Source organism: Trichechus manatus, unplaced genomic scaffold (assembly GCF_000243295.1).
Source record: "Trichechus manatus latirostris isolate Lorelei unplaced genomic scaffold, TriManLat1.0 scaffold00024, whole genome shotgun sequence".
In the NCBI taxonomy this organism is placed as follows: Eukaryota; Metazoa; Chordata; class Mammalia; order Sirenia; family Trichechidae; genus Trichechus; species Trichechus manatus.
Genome location: NW_004443960.1, coordinates 1,931,385 through 1,952,389, shown reverse-complemented (window position 1 = coordinate 1,952,389; position 21,005 = coordinate 1,931,385). Strand labels below are relative to the sequence as shown.

At 44.8% G+C, this 21,005-nt stretch overlaps 1 protein-coding gene across 1 annotated transcript in view; it reads right to left on the bottom strand.

Moving 5' to 3' along the window:
- Positions 1–21,005, bottom strand: part of LOC101351480 (ATP-binding cassette sub-family A member 17-like) — an 84,656-nt gene that overhangs the window by 59,038 nt on the left and 4,613 nt on the right. Inside the window, exons 3-7 of the mRNA XM_012554588.1 lie at positions 18,562–18,689; positions 17,242–17,404; positions 13,945–14,204; positions 7,781–7,897; positions 5,264–5,381 (exon numbers count right to left, since the gene is read on the bottom strand). Coding sequence (XP_012410042.1) covers positions 5,264–5,381; positions 7,781–7,897; positions 13,945–14,204; positions 17,242–17,404; positions 18,562–18,689 — 786 coding nt within the window. The remainder of the gene's footprint in view (positions 1–5,263; positions 5,382–7,780; positions 7,898–13,944; positions 14,205–17,241; positions 17,405–18,561; positions 18,690–21,005) is intronic.

Genomic DNA, 21,005 nt, shown 5'->3' with positions numbered 1-21,005 from the left:
AGGTCGGCGATTCAAACCCACCAGCCACTCAGCAGAAGAAAGATGTGGCAGTCTGATTCCATAAAGATTACAGCTTTGGAAACCCTATGGGGCAGTTCTACTCTGTCCTATAGGGTCTGTATTAGTTGGAATCGATTCAATGACAATGGAATAGATATATATATATATTTAATCACAGTGAAAACATAGTTAAAATGAGAAGGAGATGTTGGGATGTTTGAGGCTGAGATTCTCAGGTCCAATGACCGGTGGGGCCAAGGCCTAGGGATGACCACAGGCACATGGGGTCACTATGCAGAGTGGATGAAAAGGTCATTGGAATGAGGTCAGGAGCTGAGAGAAGAAGGAGCTGGAGCACCAAGAATGGTCACAGGAGTTGACGATGGAGAGAAAAACAGTGAGCCAGGAGCTCACACTTCCAGGACCAAGGAGAAGCCCCAGGAGCAGTAGAGGACCGCACCACAAAGCAGCACTTGCTTTAGTCTGATGACACCCTCTTCACAGGGGCTGGGTCTTCCAAGCCAGGAGGAAACAGCAATGATCTGGGGCAGCAGTGGGAGACCAAGAACATCTTCCTCCCTTCAGGCCTGTGGTGGCACTGGGGTGCAACGGGCAGATGCCCTAGAAATCTCCAATGGTGACCAGTGAGGTATTTTCTGGCATCATTATAAATCATGAATTTTTACATATTACTATTTCATATTTCAATCCACTGCAGTCATCATTCTTTTTGACGCTCAGAATGTCGTATCTTGGCCAGTGGGAGCTTTTTCAAGTAGATCCCTTTATCCTTTAGACACTGTCCCATCAGCTGAGAGCTTCCTTGCTGTCGTACAAAATGCCCCACGCTCGTCTTGTACATTTCCTCCCCCAGATCTAGAATCAGCTATTTCTCTAAGGAGATTCCTCACAGAGGCATTCAGAGACCACAGTCTGGGCACTAAGGTGTTTGTTACTACTAGGTTGTAACTGCTTCTGGGTCTTTTCGGTGGACATGGTGAGAAAATATATTTAAAAAAGAAAAACAATGAGTTCCTACTGACAATTCTAACAAAAGTTTATGATTATAGGGCGTGATTCTAATATTGGTATTGTATTTGTAGTTCTTTTATATTGAAAATTTTTGTTTCTACTTTTTTGCTTTATCCTATCGAATCCTGGTGGTGCAACGGTTAAGCACTTGGCTGCTAACCAAAAGGCTGGTAGTTGGAACCCACCCAGAAGCTCTGTGGGAGAAAGACCTGGCAACCTGCTTCCATAAAGACTACAGCCCAGGAAACCCTATGGGGCAGTTTTGTTCCGTAACATGGGGTTGCTGTAAGTCAAAAATCCACTGGACAGCGCCCAGCAACAACAACATACCTGTACTGGTTTCAAAATAGCAGTACCAACCCTACTACTAACAGTAAGACTACAAAATACGGCTTTAAATTTCTTTGTAATTCTTTTTGTCTTTAAAATATCACTCACAAACCCCTGAAACTATTGCCCTGAGATAATCTTTACCTTAAACCAAAAATACCCCCTGAAATCTTCTTAAAACCAGACAGTAGTTTAGTTTAAGTAGTGAAGAATGTCTGCCTTGAGCATTACACTCTTAAAAGAACTCTCTCTGTGGGATTAAATCGACAACAGCCACTCAAAGGAGTAGACAGGAAATTTAAGGGGCCGTGAGTTTGTGTTAATGGGGGAGAAACAACTTAGCAAAGGAGAGTGAGAACGGCTGCATACTTCGAAGAATGTCATCAATGTCACTAGATGGTACGTATTAGAAACTGTTAAAATTGGTGTGTGCTTTGCTGTGTATATTCTCAACAACAACCACAAATTATATAAAATTTAGGGAAAAAAATCACTCACAACGGATATACAATAAAATCATTGTGTTTTAAAGTCATTTGAAGTAATTCTTTTCTTTGTAGGAATAAACCCCCAACTTGAAACATTTGTTTCCACTGGTTTTCGACTTTTAGAAACTGCTTTTATCATTTCTTTTACATATTTATATAATTTTCTTTTTCAATGATTTTCATGGCATGGTAAACAGAATAATGACCTCCCAAAGATGGCCATGTTCTAACCCTGGAAACCTGTGAATATGTTACTTTACATGGCAAAAGGTATTATACAGATATGATTCAAGATCTTGAGATGGGGCGATTATCCTGGATTATCTGGTGGGCCCAATGTAATCACAAGGGTCCTTATAAGAGGGAGACAGGAGTGTCAGAGCCAAAGAAGGAGACGTGGCTACAGAAGCAGAAGTCAGGGGCGGGGGAAGACTGAGATTTGAAGATGCTGGGCTGCTGGCTTTGAAGATGGAGGAAGAGGCCACGAGTCAAGGACTGCAGGCATCCTCCAGAAGCTGGAAAAGGCAAGGGGAAGAGTTCTCCTCTAGACCGTCCAGAAGGAACACCAGCTCGGCTGACATCTTGACTCTAGCCTAGTAAAACACATTTCAGACTTTTGACTCTAAGATAATCAGTTGGTATGATTTTAAGGCACTAAGTATGTGACAAGTTGTTACAGCAATAGGAAACTAATTCACATGGTTTAAAAGTCAAAATTACATAAGGTACATCACAGAAGTCTCATTCCACCACCACACTCTGCGCCCTATTCCTTCATTCTCCCACAAATAGCCATTTGTATCACTTTTTAACTTAACTGTGTATTGTTTCTTTTTGAAAGTATAAACAAATTCTGTATTAATATTTACGTTTCTCTATAGATATAAAGATGGTTTTACATCTTGCTTTTTTTGCACTGACAATGTAGCCTGGAGATCACTCTGTATCAGCACATAAAGATTTTCCTCATTACTTTTTAGTGCTGTGTAGTACTCCACGGTATGGTTGTACCATCACTTATCGACGGGTCCTCCTACTGATGGAGTGTGAGTTATTTTCAGTCTTTTAAGATTACAAATAATGTCACAATTAACTGCCTTGTACATATACGATTTTGAATTTTTGACAGGCTAAATTTGGGGCATATTCTTAGACTTAGAATTGCTGGGTCACAGGCTAAATTTGTATATAATTTTGCTAGCTATTGCAAATGCCCCTAAAGAGGTCACACTGTTCGGCACTCACATCGGCAATGTACGGGAGCAGCCGATCCCCCAGAACTGTGCCCACCAAATGTATCCTCAGGCTTTTGGATTTTTGCCAGTCTGGAAGGTAAGAAATGGTATCTTGATGTTTATTTCATCTGTTTAAGTCTATCTGAATTCCTTTTGTCTAGGAATTGTTTGTTTCTATGTTTTAATCATTTTTTTCTGTTCAGTGTTTGGAGTCTCCTCTCAATTTTTAAAACCTCTTTACACATTAGAGATATTAGCCCTTTGTGATGTAAGTTCAAAAATATTTCCCTCTTTGTTATTTACATTTTGAGTCTGTGTATGGTGCCTTTTTTTTTTTAAGGTAAAATTACCTTGAGTGAAATTCACAGATCTTAAGTGCGTAATTCGATAAGTTTTTATGAATGTATAAACTTGTACAACCCAAACCCCAAATCATGAAATATCTTTTTATCATTCCAGAAAGTACCTCAGTTCCCTTTCCAGCAAAGCCTCAACACGCAGAGGCTAACGCTGCTCTGAGCTGCCTGATATAAAACTTTACATTAGGAGACCCACAGAGGATGTCTCCGTTGCGTAAGGCTTCTTTAATTCAACAGATATATGTGTATTTTTGAGATCCATCCACATCGTTGCGTGTCTCAATAGTTCATTCCTTTTTGTTCCAGAGTACCACCCATTGTATTACTATTACCACAGCTCACCCATTTTGCTGTTGACAAACACCTTTACCAATCTCCTTTATTATTTGTGCTTCTGGGGTCCTACCTAAGAAATCACTGTCTGATCCAAGATCATGAAAGTTTACTCCTGTGTAAGAGTTTTACAGATTTCTCTCTTTCATGTAGGTCTACGAACCACTTTGAATTAATTTTCATGTATGGTGTGAGGTGAGGTAGGGGTCCAATTTCAGATATTTTTGCACGTGGCTGTCCAGTTGTTTTGGAAACTGTGGTGGCGCAGTGGTTAAGAGCTCGGCTGCTAACCAAAAGATTGGCAGTTCGAATCCACCAGCCGCTCCTTGGAAACTCTATGGGGCAGTTCTACTCTGTCCTATAGGGTTGCTATGAGTCCGAATCGACTCAGTGGCAAGGGGTTTTGGTATCCAGTTGTTCCAGCACCAGTAGTTGAAAAGATTCTTCTTTCCTCGCTGAATTGTCTTGGCCCTTTCACTGAAAATTAATTATCATACATGCTGGGTTGCCTGGTGTATTTTTGCTTTTACTTGGCACTCTCTTGCTGTTGGCTGTCCACTGTGATTTATCGTGCTTCTGACCTCATTGGTTTTGTCTCTTATTTCCAGTCCTCTACTTAGTTCTTGTACTTGCCCACGAGTTCAGCTTTTCGGGTCCTGACCTTTGGCGTCCCTTAGTCTTAGGCTGACCATCACTCCTGCCATGTATGCCCTCAGGCTGTGGGCAGGGAGGAATTAAGATACCACGTTTACATCAGGAGTTGGTGTCCAGGCCCCTTCAACATCCCAAACTATCCATGTCCATCTTGGCAGAGTCAATGTTTGCCAGGGTGCACGTGTTAGAACATGCTCTTTGATGTAAAATATTCACACCTGTAAACAATAAACTGCCTAGCTTCACCTCTACCACATGTGGAGTTTTGCTCCAGTTCTCTGTAAGCCTTTTTTTGTCACCAGTTGCTGGACCTATCCTCCATCCAAGTTTCTGCCTGTGTCTCTCTAGGATGACCTCCAATCCAATTCTCCTGCACTCTGACTTCATGACTATTATTTTGACCGCTTGTGGCTAATCAATTCTACCAATAGCTTCAGAGGCAACACTCCTCCTGACAGGACCACATTCCAAGGAATTCCTCTCTTTTACGGCATCCGAGAAGTCAGCCTACTGTTGGGCCCCAACTTCATATTCAAGACCTGGAAAACCACCTGCCCTGAATATTTTATTCCTCCCTTTTCTTCCCAATTGAGACTCACTACTAGTCTCCATTAGAAATGATACTTAGAAGCCAAAAGCAGTATAGAAACATACATACATTGAGATGTTTGAACAGGCTTTTAATGGCGAATAGAATTCTTCTTTTGTTAAAACGGTGGACATTTGGCTCTGAAGGAATAATAATTAACACTGTAGACAACGGGAAGAGCCGTGCTACGAGAAAAAGAAGTCCTAAACCCACCCCCCGACAGAAACCAAGCTGAGGACTCACCTTTTGTGAAAAATGTGCTGGCCATGAACGCAAAGAAAAGTGTGGCAATGGCGAAACACATTAGAAAAACAAATATCAAACTAGGGTCGCTGTTGTCGAACACGGCCACATCAGGCATCTACAAAACAACCACAGACGTGGATCATTTTTACACGGAGAGGATGAGGAGAAAGCATGAAACAATACAGACATTTTAAAAATCAAGATTATCTTGAAACTAAACAATATATATACACACATATATATAAATACATAGTTTTTAAGACAGATCTTTGACCTAGCAATGCCGTTGCTATTTACAGATGATGTTCTCTCCATGTGTCTTTTCATTTTTTATGATTTATTTTATTTTTGTTGTTGCTGTTGTTGAGAATACACGCAACAGAACATACACCAGTTTAACCATTTCTACATGCACAATTCAGTGACATTGATTACATTCTTCAAGTTGTGCAACCATTCTCACCCTCGTTTTCTGAGTTGTTCCTCCCCCATTAACATAAACTCACTGCCTCTAAGGTTCATACGTAATCTTTCCAGTTGCTGTTGTCACTTTGATCCCATACAGACAGATCTTAAAAGAGCACAATGTTCAAGGCAGACATTCTTTACCAGTTAAGCTAAACTACTGTTTGGTTTTAAGGAGACTTTAGGGGATATTTTTGGTTTAAAATTTAAAGATTATCTCTGGGCAATACTTTCAGGGTTTCAGCCAGCCTCCAAGTCTCCAGATAGTCTGGAGTCCATGAGAATTTGAAATTCTGTTGTTTTTTTCCCCCCTTTTGATCAAGATTCTTCTACAGAAATTTTGATCAATATGTTCAATAGTGGTAGCCAGGCACCATTCAGTTCTTCTGGTCTCTGGCAAAAGGGGCAGTTGTTCATGGAGGCAATTGGCCACACACTCCATTTCCTCCTCCTAGTCCTGACTCTGTCCCCTGCTGCTCCAGGAGAATAGAGGCCAATTGTTGTGCCTTGGATGGCTGCTTGCAAGCTTTTAAGACCCCACACGCTACACAATGAACTAGGAGGTAGGACAGACGTACTAAACATGTTATTAGGCTGATTAGCTGGGATATCCCACAAAATCATGACCCTCAACCACCACACCAAGGAACCAAATCCCCTGAGGTATTTGGTTGTACATAAGCAGCCTCAGCGGCTACTCTTTTTTTTTTTTTTGTCATTGTTGTAAATATAATCACACAACTTTTTTGTCAATTCAACTTTTTACAGGTGTGCAACTTATTAACAACAATTACACGAATCGGTTGTGTAACCCTACCCTTAGTCAATGTGATTTTTCCATCACCATAAACCAGAAACTCAGTACTCCATAAGCAATAACACCCCCTCCCCTTTTTTCTTTCCCTCACACCCCTGGTAACCATTAATAAACTTTGGTCTCTATACATTTGCCTCTTCTTGTCTCACTGTTCTGTATAAGTGAGGTCATACAATATTTGTCCTTTTGTGATTGGCTTATTTCATTCAGCATAATGTTTTCCCGCTCCATCCATACCATAGCACATATCAGGACTTCATTTCTCCTACTGGCTGAGTACTATTCCATTGTATGTATGGACCACATTTTGTTTATCCATTCATGTGTTGATCGGCGTTTAGGTTGTTTCTACCTTTTGGCTGTTGTGAATAGTGCTGCAATGAACACTGGTGTACAATTCTGTTTGAGTCTCTGCTTCCAAGTCTTTTGGGTAGATTACCTAGGAGTGGAATTGCTGGGTCACATGGTAGTTTAATTTTTAGTTTTTGAGGGTATCTCTTTTTTTTGGAGAGTATGAGTTTGGATTTAAGTTTTTGATCCAATGTGAATGTTTTCATCTTTTAATAAATGAGTTTATCCCATTTTTAATTATTATTGTCACAGATAATTTCGGTATTCCTTTTGATATCTTACGTTTTCTCTGTTTAATGTTTCCTGGCAATTTCCTTTGTTTCTTAACTTTTCCTATTTAGTCTAGGTTTTCTTGCATTCCTTTGTCCAAATTGTGCCAATTTTGGTAATTTAGAAAGTAATTTTTTTATATCCGTATAGTGGATTATGATTCAATCATTAAATGCATGTTAGCAGATTGTAACACCAAATTTTACTGACAGCATAAAAGAAAAAATAACAAGATATCATGGGTATGAAAGAATGTTCTTGTCTTTCACAATGACTGTTTTCAACTATTTATAGATTATAAAATTTGTAATGCTTTAAAGTCTATAAAAGACATCTTTTGACATCCCACTTTGCTAATGAAGTTAACCACACCCATGTCCAGTACTTGGAAACCAGGGAACTGAAGGAGGGGCAAAGCTCTTCCCGATCCTAAGTTTAAACCCGTAACTCTCCGAAGCTTTAGCAAATACCACCACACAGCAACCTGTGCGTTTCCAAGTGCTCACCAGCAACTGCGTTTCATCAGATATTGAACCTCAGCACCACCACCCACCAAGAATCTTTCCCACCTACTGAGAGCAGAGCACGTCCTGAGGGAGACGTACGTGTACCTTTGTGCAGAACAACACTGTCATGACTGAAACAGCAATGAAGACAGAAATGAAGAACATGATGAACCAAGCAACCCAGTGCAGCCAGCTGTGCAGCCCCATCATGCACATATACTCCTAGAGAAAGCAAAAGAACCACATGTGACACGTCCAGTGCTCAGCTCCCCCTGGGCGGGGTTAACTGTCTGTTACTGCAACCCCAGCAGACTGGGATGAAGAGTCTGTATGTGTGTACTGGGGACGGGTGTCTACTGGGGTGGCTGGAGACAAACTGGAAAGAGGAGTGCAAATCAGTGAGAGGCATTTATCTGGTTTAGGTGTGGTAGAGATGGCCCCTCATTAAAATTAGCCTTCTTTTGAAATGGTACGTATACTTCCGGTTCATTTACTTATTGAAGGCCTGGTCTAAGCGAATGGCCGCTGTGTCCCTCAAGATAAAATCTAAACGCCTTGACATCTTATGCTCTGGACACACAAACCTTCTTGCAATTCACTGAACACACCATGGTCTCTTTTTTATTTTTCACACACATTGTTCCTTTCTTTTTTCTCTCAACCTCTCTTTAGCTAGTGAAATCCTGCCTGACTTTCAAAACCTAGTTCAAGAGTTACCTGTTCTGTGAAGCTTTCTCTGGTCAACTCTGCCCATCCTCTGCCCAGCACAGCACTCTATACATCCATTACCTTAGCACTTCTGATTCTTTTGGCATACTTGGCTTTACGGCTGTGACTCACCTGAGGGGCAAGGCCGAGTCATGTATACCTGCGTCTCTAAGGCACATGCCTGATAACAAGAAGCCACTCAATGTTTGATGAGTGAATAAATGGAAAGCACTGTGCTAGGTTCCATGGAGGAAAACTACAAAATATACAAGAGTTACTGCCTTCCAAATTTTACAACCAAGTATTAGAGATGCATATATGATACTAACGCTGTATACTCTATACTATACATACAGGAATAGCCTTTTGGTCTTTTCCAATTGGAGCTGGTAGCAGGCTGATTAATCAGAAAACAAGTTGGTTAAAGAAAGGAATCACAAAAATGACATACACATACCTTAAAATTTTTATTTCAACTTGTAACATATAAACGTACAGTCATGTGCCAGTATTTTGATATCAGAAGATGAAGCCTTTTTTTACAGCACAGGCCGGCTGGGTGGAGTGTTAGCGTAACACCCACCACAATGCACGATCTATGGTCACAGGCTCAAGAGAAGATTGAGAACAAATACAGGTGTGAAGTGACCTCGTACAGACTCTGCCCAGGTTTTTACAATTTTTTCCCAAATTTTACAGTCGTCTCACCCACACAAAATTTAGTGGCTTTTTTTGGTGGGGAGGGGGGGAATCTGCTTTACTGAATCTTTCCAAAGCATTTAATAAAACTCTCAAAGGCAACTCCAGTCCATTTCATCCATTTATACAATATTTAATTAAATCGCAAATGACGAGCACCAAACCCGTTGCTGTCAAGTCGATTCTGACTCATAGCGACCCTCTAGGACAGGGCAGAACTGCCCCATAGGGTTTCCAAGGAGCAGCTGGTGGATTCGAACTGCTGACCTTTTGGTTAGCAGCTCAGCTCTCAAACCACTGTGCCACCAGGGTCCAGCACAAGCACAGGTGTAGGTCCAGCAAGGTTTAGGAACAAACCCTGGGAAGCATGCACTCAACAGGGAGAGGACATAGGCCAGTGTGCACTGGAGAGAAGCCTGCCAGCCACAGTGGGCTGGGCTCTCCACCAGTCCATCTGCTGTACAGAAGGGAGGGAGGCCAGTTAACCGGGGGAACGACTCCATGGACGTCAGTTAAGCTCCAAGTGTCCAATAACAGAGGTGGACGCAACATGATATGGGAGGATGGGATGAAAGACGGATGGACTTTGGAAAGACTTCTTGAAGGTGGTAAACTGTAATATGAACTTGAAGTAGGGGGAATTCCTACAGAGGAACAGTAGAGCTTGCACCCACTTGGGAAATAGGAAAGAGCCCTGTTCAACTACAGCAAAGGGCCTATGCCAGCAGCAGGGGCTCCAGGTGCCTCTTAAATTACAGATAGTCCATCTGCAGGCTCCTTAACCCATGTACACTGTCAGACTGGATCCAACACTCAGCACCAAACCAAAAACCCATTGCCGGGGAGTCAACTCTGACTCAGAGTGACCCTGTAGGACAGAGTAGAACTGTCCCATAGGCTTTCCAAGACTGTAATCCTTACAGAAGCAGACTGCCACATCTTCCTCCCCCGGAGCGTACCGTCGACCTTTCAGTTAGCAGCCAAGAGCTTAACCAGCGCGCCATCAGGGCTCCCACCCCGCTCAGCATCGAGTACTTTAAAAGGGAAGAGAGCTCTGCTTGCTGCAGTCAGTGCTCGGAGAAGACGGTGACACTCTGTGCCACCCCATTCTCCCACCTGGGTCCCAGGGACAAACTCTGTTAGGTCACTCTCCCTCTTGGAGCAGACACCATATTAATGATTCCTCCTGGAATATAATTTGCCCGCTTCTGGTCTTTACCGAAGAAGAGTTGAGAGGTTTAGGTTGGGTTCAAGAGAAAGGAGGAGCCAACTACATGGATCTCTCTCAGCTCCAGGGGCGCAAAGCTCTCCCAGGGCTCCCCGTGGGCTGTCTCCTCCAGACTTCACCCAGCAGAAATGCAGCGTCTTCCTCTCCAGCGTATTTCCTCAGGTTTCCACTGGAGAAGCTAAAGCTTAATTATCAGAAAAGTGTTGTACTTTGCTTAGGGAGATACATTCTTTATTTGGAGATGGAAACTTTTTTTATGATTAGGTTGCACTGTGTTGTACATAGTGACCTGGAAATCATTAACTTCTCTGTGCCCCAGGTTACCACCCTGCTCAGTAAGAATTAGTGCAGTAGTTGTCACAGAACGGTGTATCAGTCAGGGTCCCGAAAGGAGAAAGACGGTACAGTCAAACGGAACTATGAAAGAAGGATTTGTTTATAACGGGAGTCCCTGGGTGGTGCAAATGGTTAGCGTGCTTGGCTGCTAACCACTCAGAGGTGCCTTGGAAAAATAGCCTGGTGATCTACTCCAAACAATCAGCCATTGAGAACTCTCTGGAGCACAGTGCTACTCTGACACACACGAGGTCGCCATGGGTTGGAACTCACTCGATTTTCTGACAACTGGTTTGGTTGTTTACAAAAAGTCTAATTACACCTGAATAGAAAACCCAACGGGATGGCACAGGAACCTAGGGCTAGCAGCTACCGAGCTGTTGTCATCCCAGGGCCCAAAGGGATGAGAAGGGAGAGAAGGTGCCAGAACCCAGAAGGGGATAGGGTTGTGCAGGGCAAAATATCTTGACAGAACAGTGACCTTCAGTTAAGGAGCAAACCAAGCCCCAAACGACCTGCAGGGAGACAGACAGGGGAGTAAACACCCTGACCTCCCTCTTCCCTCCTCCAAGGCCCTGCTGGCTCCAGTGAGTGTGTGCTGACCCCCTGAGGGGCAGCTTTCAGGGCAGAGGACAAGGTGGAGAGGGTGAGGGGTGGGTCTGGTGGGGTTAACACAAGATTTTGGCTCCAGCTATTAGGAGGGTGTTATGGTTTCAATTGTGTCCCCCAAAAATCAGTGTTATAAATCTTACCCCCCATACCTGTGGTTATAACGCCATTTGGCGGTGGATTTTCTTCGTTGTGTTAATGACACGGTGCTAGTGCAGGGTGTGTCTTAAGTAGGAGCCCCGGGGGCCCAGGGGTTAAAGCACTTGGCTGCTAACTAGAAGGTCAGCAGTTAGAACCCATCAGCTGCTCCATGGGAGAAAGACCTGGCAGTCTGTTTCTGTAAAGATTTACAGCCTTGGAAATCCTAATGGGGCAGTTCCACTCTGTACTATAGGGTTGCTGTGAGCTGGAATCAACTCGATGGCAGTGGGTTTGGCTCTTTTCTGATGGGTGTCTTAAGTCAATCTCTTTTGAGACATAAAAGAGATTAAACAAACAAATAAGCGAGCAGAGATGGGGGCAGAGAGATGCCAAGCCACAGGAAGATCACCGAGGAGCAGAAGCTCGGAAGAAGACAAGGACCTTCCACCAGAGCCAACAGAAAGACAAAGCCTCTCCCTAGAGCTGGCGCCCTGCATTCGGACTTCTAGCCTCCTAAACTGTGAGAAAATAAATTGTTTGTTAAAGCCACCCACTTGCGGTATTTCTGTTACAGTGGCACTAGATAGCTAAGACAGAGGGTGATGTGAATTAATGTTTGCACAGTGCTTCGTGGAGTGCCCAGCATGTGGGAAGCACTACCTACCAGCGCTATCAAATCAACCAAGAAGACTGTGCTGTGTCATTTTGTCAGGGCTTCCAACCGTTTGTTAGGGTTCAAACCTCTGCTGAGGATTTGCACTTCTAACAAGTTCCCAGGTGAGGATAATGCTGCTGGTTAGGGACCGATTCTGAGAACCAGCAGTAGAGCAGTTGGTTCTGGTTCTGATTTGTTCCAGTTCGAAGCCTTACCCTTTGTTTTAGCTTCTTGATCTATTCTAAGTTGTTTTTCTTTTAAAAGGAGAGGTGATCCCATTTACATTTATCATCGTAACTGCCACGTTCGGTCTTCGGCTATTTCACCTAATACTTTTATATTTTCTGTTCCTTACACTGCTTTGTGATTACTTTTGTTTTCTGCCTTAGTATACGGGCCACAATATCTTTGTTTTTATTATCTCTAGTGTTCTAAAAGTTATATGTCCTACTTTTTAATTCCATTGGTGGTTATTTTAAGTTTCTCAGAAGCATTCTTTAACCTACTTTTGTCTAGACAGCAGACTCGAGTACGGAAGCAGCAGCACGTGACCAGTTTGATGGTCTAGGTGAAACACTGATGCCCAGCACCTCCCTTGGCCAGTGTGCCGGGAAGGCAGAGGGTTCCACACCTGGAGACTAAGAGGGGATTCCACCAGCCACTCCAGAAGAGCCTAGTTTCTCTGGGTTTTCAGTAGGTACAGAGCCAGGTGGAAGGCCTCCCAGGCAGCCCACAGTCCCACTGCCACCCACGGCCATGCCAGCACCCTCCCACTGCCAGCCCCCCTCACAAGACAGCAGCAGTTAGGTCCCTTCCTTCCAAGCGGAAACACAAGAAGGCAAAGCAGACCAGAGCAATCTGCTCTTACGTCCTAGATGTCAAGCAAGCGAGGCCAAGCAAGGCTCTGGGAGTCCCTAGCAGGCTATTTTAACACGTAGTCATGAGAAACAATAAAAGGAGAAAAAAATTAAAGAGTGAGAAGAAAAGATTTAAAAAGAGAGAGAGAGAGCAAAAAAGCGAGGCTGGAGAAATAATGGGAGCAGCCAGCGAGCAGAGGCGTGCAGAAAGCGGAGGACGGCTGTGACCTGCGGAGCAGCTCAGCGGTCAGCCTGGCTTCGGCTGCCTCTTCCAGGAGTGTGCTCCCGTCTGCCTCACAGCAACGAGCCAGTTCGTTTGGGGTGATTATTCGCCTCCTAAATGTTGCTGCAGATCCTGGCTGGTGCAACAGTTAACACGCTCGGCTCCTAACCAAAAGGTTAGAGGTTCAAGTCCACCCTGAGGTGCCTCAGAAGAAAGGAATGGCCATCTACTTTGGAAAAAATCAGCCATTGGAGACCCTATGGAGCACAGCTCTACTCTGACACACATGTGGTCGCCATAGGTCGGAGTCAACTCGTCGGCAACTGGGACCAGTATATGTTTATCGACTGGTCATTCCCCAAAGCATTTTCTGAACACCTACTGTGTGCCAAGAGTGCACTAGCCAACCAGTAGCCACTGGGCAGGCCGCGCCCTGCCTAAAAGCAGCAAAGCCAACTTTGGTGCCTCCAGGTGGCACAGTGGTTAAAAGCCTGGCTGCTAACCAAAAGGTTGGCGGTTTGAATCCACCAGCCGCTCCCTGGAAGCCCTACAGGCAGTCCTGCTCTGTCCTATAGTGTCGCTAGGAGTCGGAATCGACTTCACGGCAATGGGTTTGGTTTTTCTGGTTTTAAATTCCAAGCAGGTTAAAATTACCAAAGAATTTCCAGGTTCCCACTCACCTGGCCGGCCACTCTGACGCCTAAGCAGCTGCTTACCTTCCTGGACCTCCTTCCCACTCTGGGCGTTTCTCACTAGCAGCCTCCAAACCTTCCTACCCCAGGAGAGGCTGCCCGCCAAAGGAGCAGGCGTTACCTTCAGCTTCCTCTCTTTCTCCAGGGCAATGGAGTTGATGACGGTGAGCTCGATGCAGATGAAGCTGAGCATGAGGAGCGGTGGGAATTCGTTCTGCAGGACCGGGAAGAAGTGGTCCTGGATGTAGGGCCCGTGCGGGAACCTCTTCACCAGCACGCTGAGGTTAGCGAACATCCGGGTCATCTCATCTCTAACATGGTACCACATGATGGCTTTATCCAGTGTGTGCTGGATGGCTAGGAAGCCTTCTTTGTGGTATCCTACGTGAGAAAACAGCGGCTGTCAAGCCCTGGCGCTTAGGAAAGACTGGAGATGCAAACTGTAGGGTAGCTATGAGTAGGAATCAAGTCAACAGCAAAGGGTTTAGTTTCGGGTTTGAAGGTGCGAACAATTGATGAGCCCGGCGATCGTGGTGGCGAGGCACTCCTAACCCTTCCAGACAGCAGCAGGAAAGCCGGGCCCAGCGCCCGCGGCAGTACGGAAGGAGGAGAACGCCAAGTGGAAGGCACCGTGGTGAGGCTGGTGGAGTCTCCCGTCAGAAACTGGACGGACAAAATGAGGGATGTCCAGTACAAGCCTCTGCCAGGTGGGGCCGCCCTTCTCCCCTAGAAACCGAGCCCCAGGAGCGGAGGCTGGCTCTGCATTTGACCATCCAGCACCTCTGAGATGGTTATACCCGGCTGAGCTGCTGTGATCTGTGTCTGAGCTGTCACTATGGCTGTCGTCCACGCCTCAAAAGCAGTCCTTCCCACAAGCAACCCTCACGTCAACACGGTGTCGCTGGGGAGCGAGGGCCGCTGTGGGGAAAACAAGCAGGGAGGCAAAGGGCCCTCTGAACTGGCAGAGAGGGCAGGATATATGAGCAGTGCACTCTGGAGCCGCTGGGAGAGCGTTCCTCCTGGAACCCCATCAAGGTAAATTCCCACACAATGCTCAGAATACCAAAACCAACCCCACTGCCATCCAGTCGATTCTGACTCCTAGCCACCCCACAGGGTTTCCAAGGCTGTACACCTCTATGGAAGCAGACCGCCACATCTTTCTGGAAGCAGACCGCCACATCTTTCTCCAGTGGAGCCACATCGATCACTTTAACCACTGTGCCACCGGGGCTCCTTTCTCATAAAAATAACTGGCAGTAAAATCCTTACAGTGAAAAGACCCTGGGCGTTTATCTTCAGGGGGTACCAAGGCTGAGGAGCTGGGGAGAAGGCAGGGAAACCCCAGGGCCAGAAAGGCAGTGGCAGGGACTGAGCAGAGAACAGGCCCGGTCAGTCCCTGAGTCTGCAAACGAGGAAATAGAAATGCAGGGAGACTCTGGGGCCTGGCAGGAGGCTGAGACCCGAGCAGGGGACATCACAGATGGGCATTCTGTGTTGGAGCTTCTCCTCTTCCCCTGCTCCTTGTGGTGGGACCGTGAAGGACCAGAACGGACCTAACGGGGGATGATGTGTGGAATCGAAGGCAGCAACAAGCTGTTGCTACAGCAGGAAACCCTCTGCCCCAGCAAGCCAGGACAGGGCTGGGGCTGTGGAAAATAAGAACAGTGAAAGACAAAGCAAGTTTCCACAAGGAGGAATAATTTTTCCTTACAAAGAGAAGTGGGGTACAGGGTTCCAATACTACACAGTGCCACAAAATCTTCTCAACTGCTAAACCCGGAGGAAATCAACAGGGGACGACCTTCCCAGGGAGGCTTTGCCACGCGAGCCGGAGCCATGGGGAGGCAGTGCGCAGACAGATGCGAGCGCAGGGCCTGGGGGCCTGTGAGGCATTTTTCAATCTCACTCTTGATTGGAAGTCAGGACAGTGGTTATCCTGGAGAGGGGAGTGCCTGAGGGGGCCGCTGTAATGTTCTGTTTCTGGATCTGTCTGCTGGTTACCCGCATGTGTTCAGTTTGTGAAAACTCACAGAGCCGGACGCTTAGGACTGGTACACTTTTCTGTACGCAGGTCATGTGTCAATAAAAAGCTAAAAAATAAATCTGTTTAGATTGCAGCATACACCCCAGACTGTCAATCATGGGGAGCCATGCTCAGGGGGCAAGAGGTTCCCTGGGTGTTAGGGATTGAACTGTGTTCCCACAAAATACGTGTTGAAATCCTAACCCCTATACCTGTGGAGGGAGCCCTGGTGGTGTAGTGGTTAAGAGCTCCGCTGCTAACCAAAAGCTGGCAGTTCGAATCCACCAGTCACTCCTTGGAAACCCTATGGCAGTTCTACTCTGTCCTGGAAGGTTGCCGAGTCGAAATCGACCTGACGGCAATCGTTTTGGTTTTTTATTTTCATACCCGTGGATATAATCCCCGTTTGAGAATAGAGGTTTCTTTACTATGTTAACGAGGCAGTATCAGTGTAGGGCGTGTTTTAAACCCATCATCACTTCTGAGATACAAAAGAGTGGAGCAGATTAGGCACAGAAGCAAGCACAGATGGTGGAAGACACATGCCATGCCACATGAAGGTCACCGAGGAACCAAGGAACAGACACTGAAAAGAGACAAGGATCTTCCCCCAGGGCAGACACAGAGGGAAAGTCTTCCCCTAGAGCCAGTGCCCTGAATTCAGGCTTCTAGCCTCCTATAAAGGAACCCTGGTGGCATAATGGTTAAGCGAGCTCTCGGCTGCTAACTGAAAGGTCGGTGGTTGGAACCCACCAGCAGCTCCAAGGGAGAAAGGACCTGGCGATCTGCTCCCCTAAAGATTACAGCCTAGGAAACCCTATGGGGCAGCTCTGCTCTGCTGTGTAGGATCACTATGAGTCAGAGTCAACTCCATGGTACACAACAACAACAAGGAACCTCCTAAATGGTGAGAACATAAATTTCTGTTGGTTAGAGTCACCCACTTGTGTTATTTCTGTTAGAACGGCTAATTGAGACACTGGGAAAAGGGTGGCAGGAGGCCAAAGGCCTGAGATAGAGAAGAGGTGGCGTGGAGATCATTTTATAGGAGTGTTAGCAACTCATAGAATTAAGGCCACTTCAATTGCACATACACATTTTTATCAACAGAAAGTTAATAAATACAGAAACATAAAGAAGGGACTCACTCATTGCTCCTATGAAATGCTTGGACCCTTCCTTCAAACTATGCAACATCATTACAAAGCAGTCACACACATGCCTGCCTCTTTAACTGACACTGGGTTGTAAGGATTTTACCGTGGGCCACATTTATAGAGGCGATTCCTTCAGCCTTTTCCGGAATGCTAGCTTAGCCAGTGTTCAGAGAGCAGAACCGACACAAACACACCACAGACACATGCCACTGTCGGGAGCGGCCGGCCTCCTCACCAGGACTGCCCCCATCGTTAAATGCCTGCTCCCGGGGCTCATCGCCTGGATTCGGAGGATAAAGAAAGGATGTGCTCCAGCCTTCGGCATAATCTTGAGGGATTACTACCCTCAAGAATAAAAAATTCCTCATGATGCTGCTGAAACGCAAGGAATACCTGACCTATGAAGAGTAAAGAGAAAAAAATGTTGTCAGGAGATACTGAACCTCAGAAAAGGCGCAGGACATAGCAAAGGTAGGGTCATGTCAGCTCCTGGAGGAAAGGCGCCCACCCTGGGAAATGTCCCCCAAGGAAGCACACGTCAGTACCCACGGGAGGGACTCAAGACAGTGGGCTGCTTTGCCACCTTCTGGAAGGGAGTGCTGCAGAAGGGCTCAGACCTCCTGGATCCAAATCCAAACTCTCCTACTGAATAGCCATGTCACTTCAGGCAAGTTACTTAACCTTTGTTGCCTCAGTTTCCTCATCAGTAAAATGGGATGATATTAACAGCACTTCCCTCACAGGTTGTTGTAGGATTAAATGAGAGGGTCCCTGCAATGTGACTGGCTTTAGTCAGTGCTTGAAAGACGTTGGTTATTTTATTATTACCTCTCGCACCACCTACCAGTATTCCGTGCAAGTTCTAACAGTCCATCGATCATTACCTAGACTGTACAGCACAAAGCAAAGGTACTACACTGGTTTTCCCATCCCAAAACAGAAGCCAGATAATCCCATGTTTAAAACACTGCCTCTCCCTTAAAAAAACAAATAAACCTACCACGTCTGACATCGCACGAGATTAACAACAATGACAGCAATAGTAATTAATCCTTGTGAAAAATCCCTGTTCTGGGCCCTGTTCTAAGCACTTTACAGTCATAAACTCATTTAACCCTTGCAACAACTCTAGGAGTTAAGTACCAATGTGAACCCAATCACACTGAAAAGGGAACTGAGGCCCAGAAACGCTACTAACTTTCCCAAGGTCACACAGCTAGTAAGTTGCAGACCCAGGATTCAAACCTATGGCGTCTGGTGTCGGAGTCCGCACTCCTAACATTCGGCTTTTGTAATCAAGCAACTGAACATACGCAGTCCTGTACGCTCAGGACAGAGGCTTGCTTGGAGCAAGTCTCCTCTCTTAAAGAATCAGAAAACTGGAAGGGAACTCAAAGTCTAAAATGGGCCCTGGACATGGCGGCATTCTTGCATCCCCTCTGCAAACAGCATGGCAGCTAGCTGACAGCGGAAGCAGATCCCAGCGGAGGAGCGAGGAGTGGGTTACAAGGTCAGGCTGCGGAGCTGTGAGATGTTAGGGAACAAATGTTCTTACCGAGAGGGGCAGGGGATCCTTGCTGCCGTTGAAGCTATGATCAAAAACAATTCCAGTCAGTATGTAGAAAGCACTGGGATCGTTAATTATATAACTTTCAAATGCAGGCTCCGAATGATAGCCTCGAACTAGAGAGAGAGAAATCCAGTCAGTTGAGTGATTAGCTGAAGCCAGCGTTGCTCAATCCCCTCCTCCCCCTCTGCCGAAGAAGATTGCCAGTTTACTTCTCAATTAAGGAAGGGCAAACCTCACTCACTCACTCATTCATTCATTCATTCTGCAAACACACAAGCATACAAGATGCTAAGAACTATGCTGGATAACGGGAATACAAAGTAAAATAATAACGGTCTACATCTCTTTGAGGCTCTGGAAACCTCTGTGTAGTCCAGCTTTCCTTAGCTAGGCAGCACTTGGTACATACAGGTGGCTGGACCCAATGCTTACCCACGTTTACGAGGAAATTACTATCACTCCATATCACCCTTCTCTTCAAGGTCTTAACCACCATCCAAAATGGAAAACAAAATAATATTAGCTGCTCTGATGAAAGAAATCATTTCCACACCTAATTGTCCTCAAACTTGAGAGTCTGATATAAAATTCTCCTTGAAAGTAATTCTTCCTCAGAATGCTGAAGGCGTTACTACACGATTTAGCATCCAGTGTTGCTGAGTGCAATGTCTGCTTCTCTGTAGGTAACCTGGTTTTCCTCTCTGAAAGCTTTTAGGACTTCTATTTCTTTATCCCACGAAGTTCAGAAACATCACTAACATGTATCTCAGTTTGCCTTATTTTTGTTTTCCTGCTTGGAACTAGTGAAACCCTTTGAATCTGAAGCTTCAAGTGTTCCTTTAGAAATTCTTTTGATGGTTTTTTCCTTCCCCTTAGCCATCTGCTTTTCTTCCTCCTGGGACTCCTGGTAGATGAAGGTAGACTTCCAGATCTGGCCTTCATGCCTATTAACTTTGCTCTCATATTTTCCATTTCTTTCTCCTTTTGCTTTACATTCTCAGAGATTTCCTTGACTCTACCTTCTGGATCACCTGTCAGACTTTAAGCATGTCCATTCTATTATTTCCATGAAAGTTATTTTAATAATCATTTTTCATTTTCAAGACCCCTTTCTGTTTGTTTCCTTTTCATAAGAGTCTGTTTTGTTTTGGAGCAGCAATATTTTCTCAAATCTGAGAATACTAATGTTTTATTAACTAGGTTTTTTTTCAATTGAAAACATAAGGCATGCACATGGTAAGAAATTCTAACGCTATCAAAGGTTAAATGGTGAAGTCATTTACCTACCACAGGCTCCTCAATCCTACATCATGACACAATCTCTGTCCCATTTCTTTTGTTCTTTTTAAAAAATCATCTATGACTTATACTTCTGGCCATGATAGAGGAACAGAGACTTGGTTTACCCTTCTTCCGTAAATAACAATAAAACTTGACCCAAAAATGCATCGACTTTTTCAGGTAACGGACAGTAAGCAGCACAGGATTGTGACCTTTGAGAAAAGAGAAATAAACGTGGTGACCCCCAGGATTGTCCCTTCACTGACATATATTATTGTTGGTATGTATTTTAATCGTCTTTTCTTTTTCTAAGTCCACAAGACGTTATTATTATAGTATAATGCAACACTTGTTTAGATTTATCCATATATTACCTTTGCCTTTTTCTTCATTCCTTATTACATCTTAGATCTTCCATCTGGGATCACTTTTCTTCTGCCTGAAGTACACCTTTTACTATTTTTTTCAGTAGAGTCTACTGATGGTAAATAATCTTTTTCGTTTGTTTGTTTAAAATGTGCTGGTATCGTTCTTATTCTTGAAGCGTATTTTCCTAGGTATAGAATTCTAGATTGGCAATTATTTGTTTTCTGCACACTGAAGATATTAACCCATTCTCTTCCAGCATTCACTATTGCTCTTAAAAACTCAGCTATCAGTTTAACTTTTGCTCCTTTGAAAGTTATGTCTTCTTTCTTAGTTGGCTTTTGAGATTTTCGTTTTGTCATTAATGTTTTGCAGTTTTACTCCTATATAGCTGTCGTCATTGTTGTTGTTAGGTGCTGTCGAGTTGGTTCCAACCCATAGCGACCCCACACACCACGGAACAAAACACTGCCCGGTCCTGCACCACACTCACAATTGTTCTTATGCTTGAGCCCATTGTTGCAGCCACTGTGTCAATCCATCTCATTGAAGGTTTTCCTCTTTTTCGATGGCCCTCTACTTTACCAAGCATGATGTCCTTCTCCAGGGACTGATCCCTCCTAACAACATGTCCAAAGTATGTAAGACGTAGTCTCCACCATCCTTATTTTTCAGGAGCACTCTGGTTGTACTTCTTCCAAGACAGATTTGTTCTTTCTTTTGGCAGTCCACGGTATATTCAATATTCTTTGCCAACGCCACAATTCAAAGGCCTCAATTCT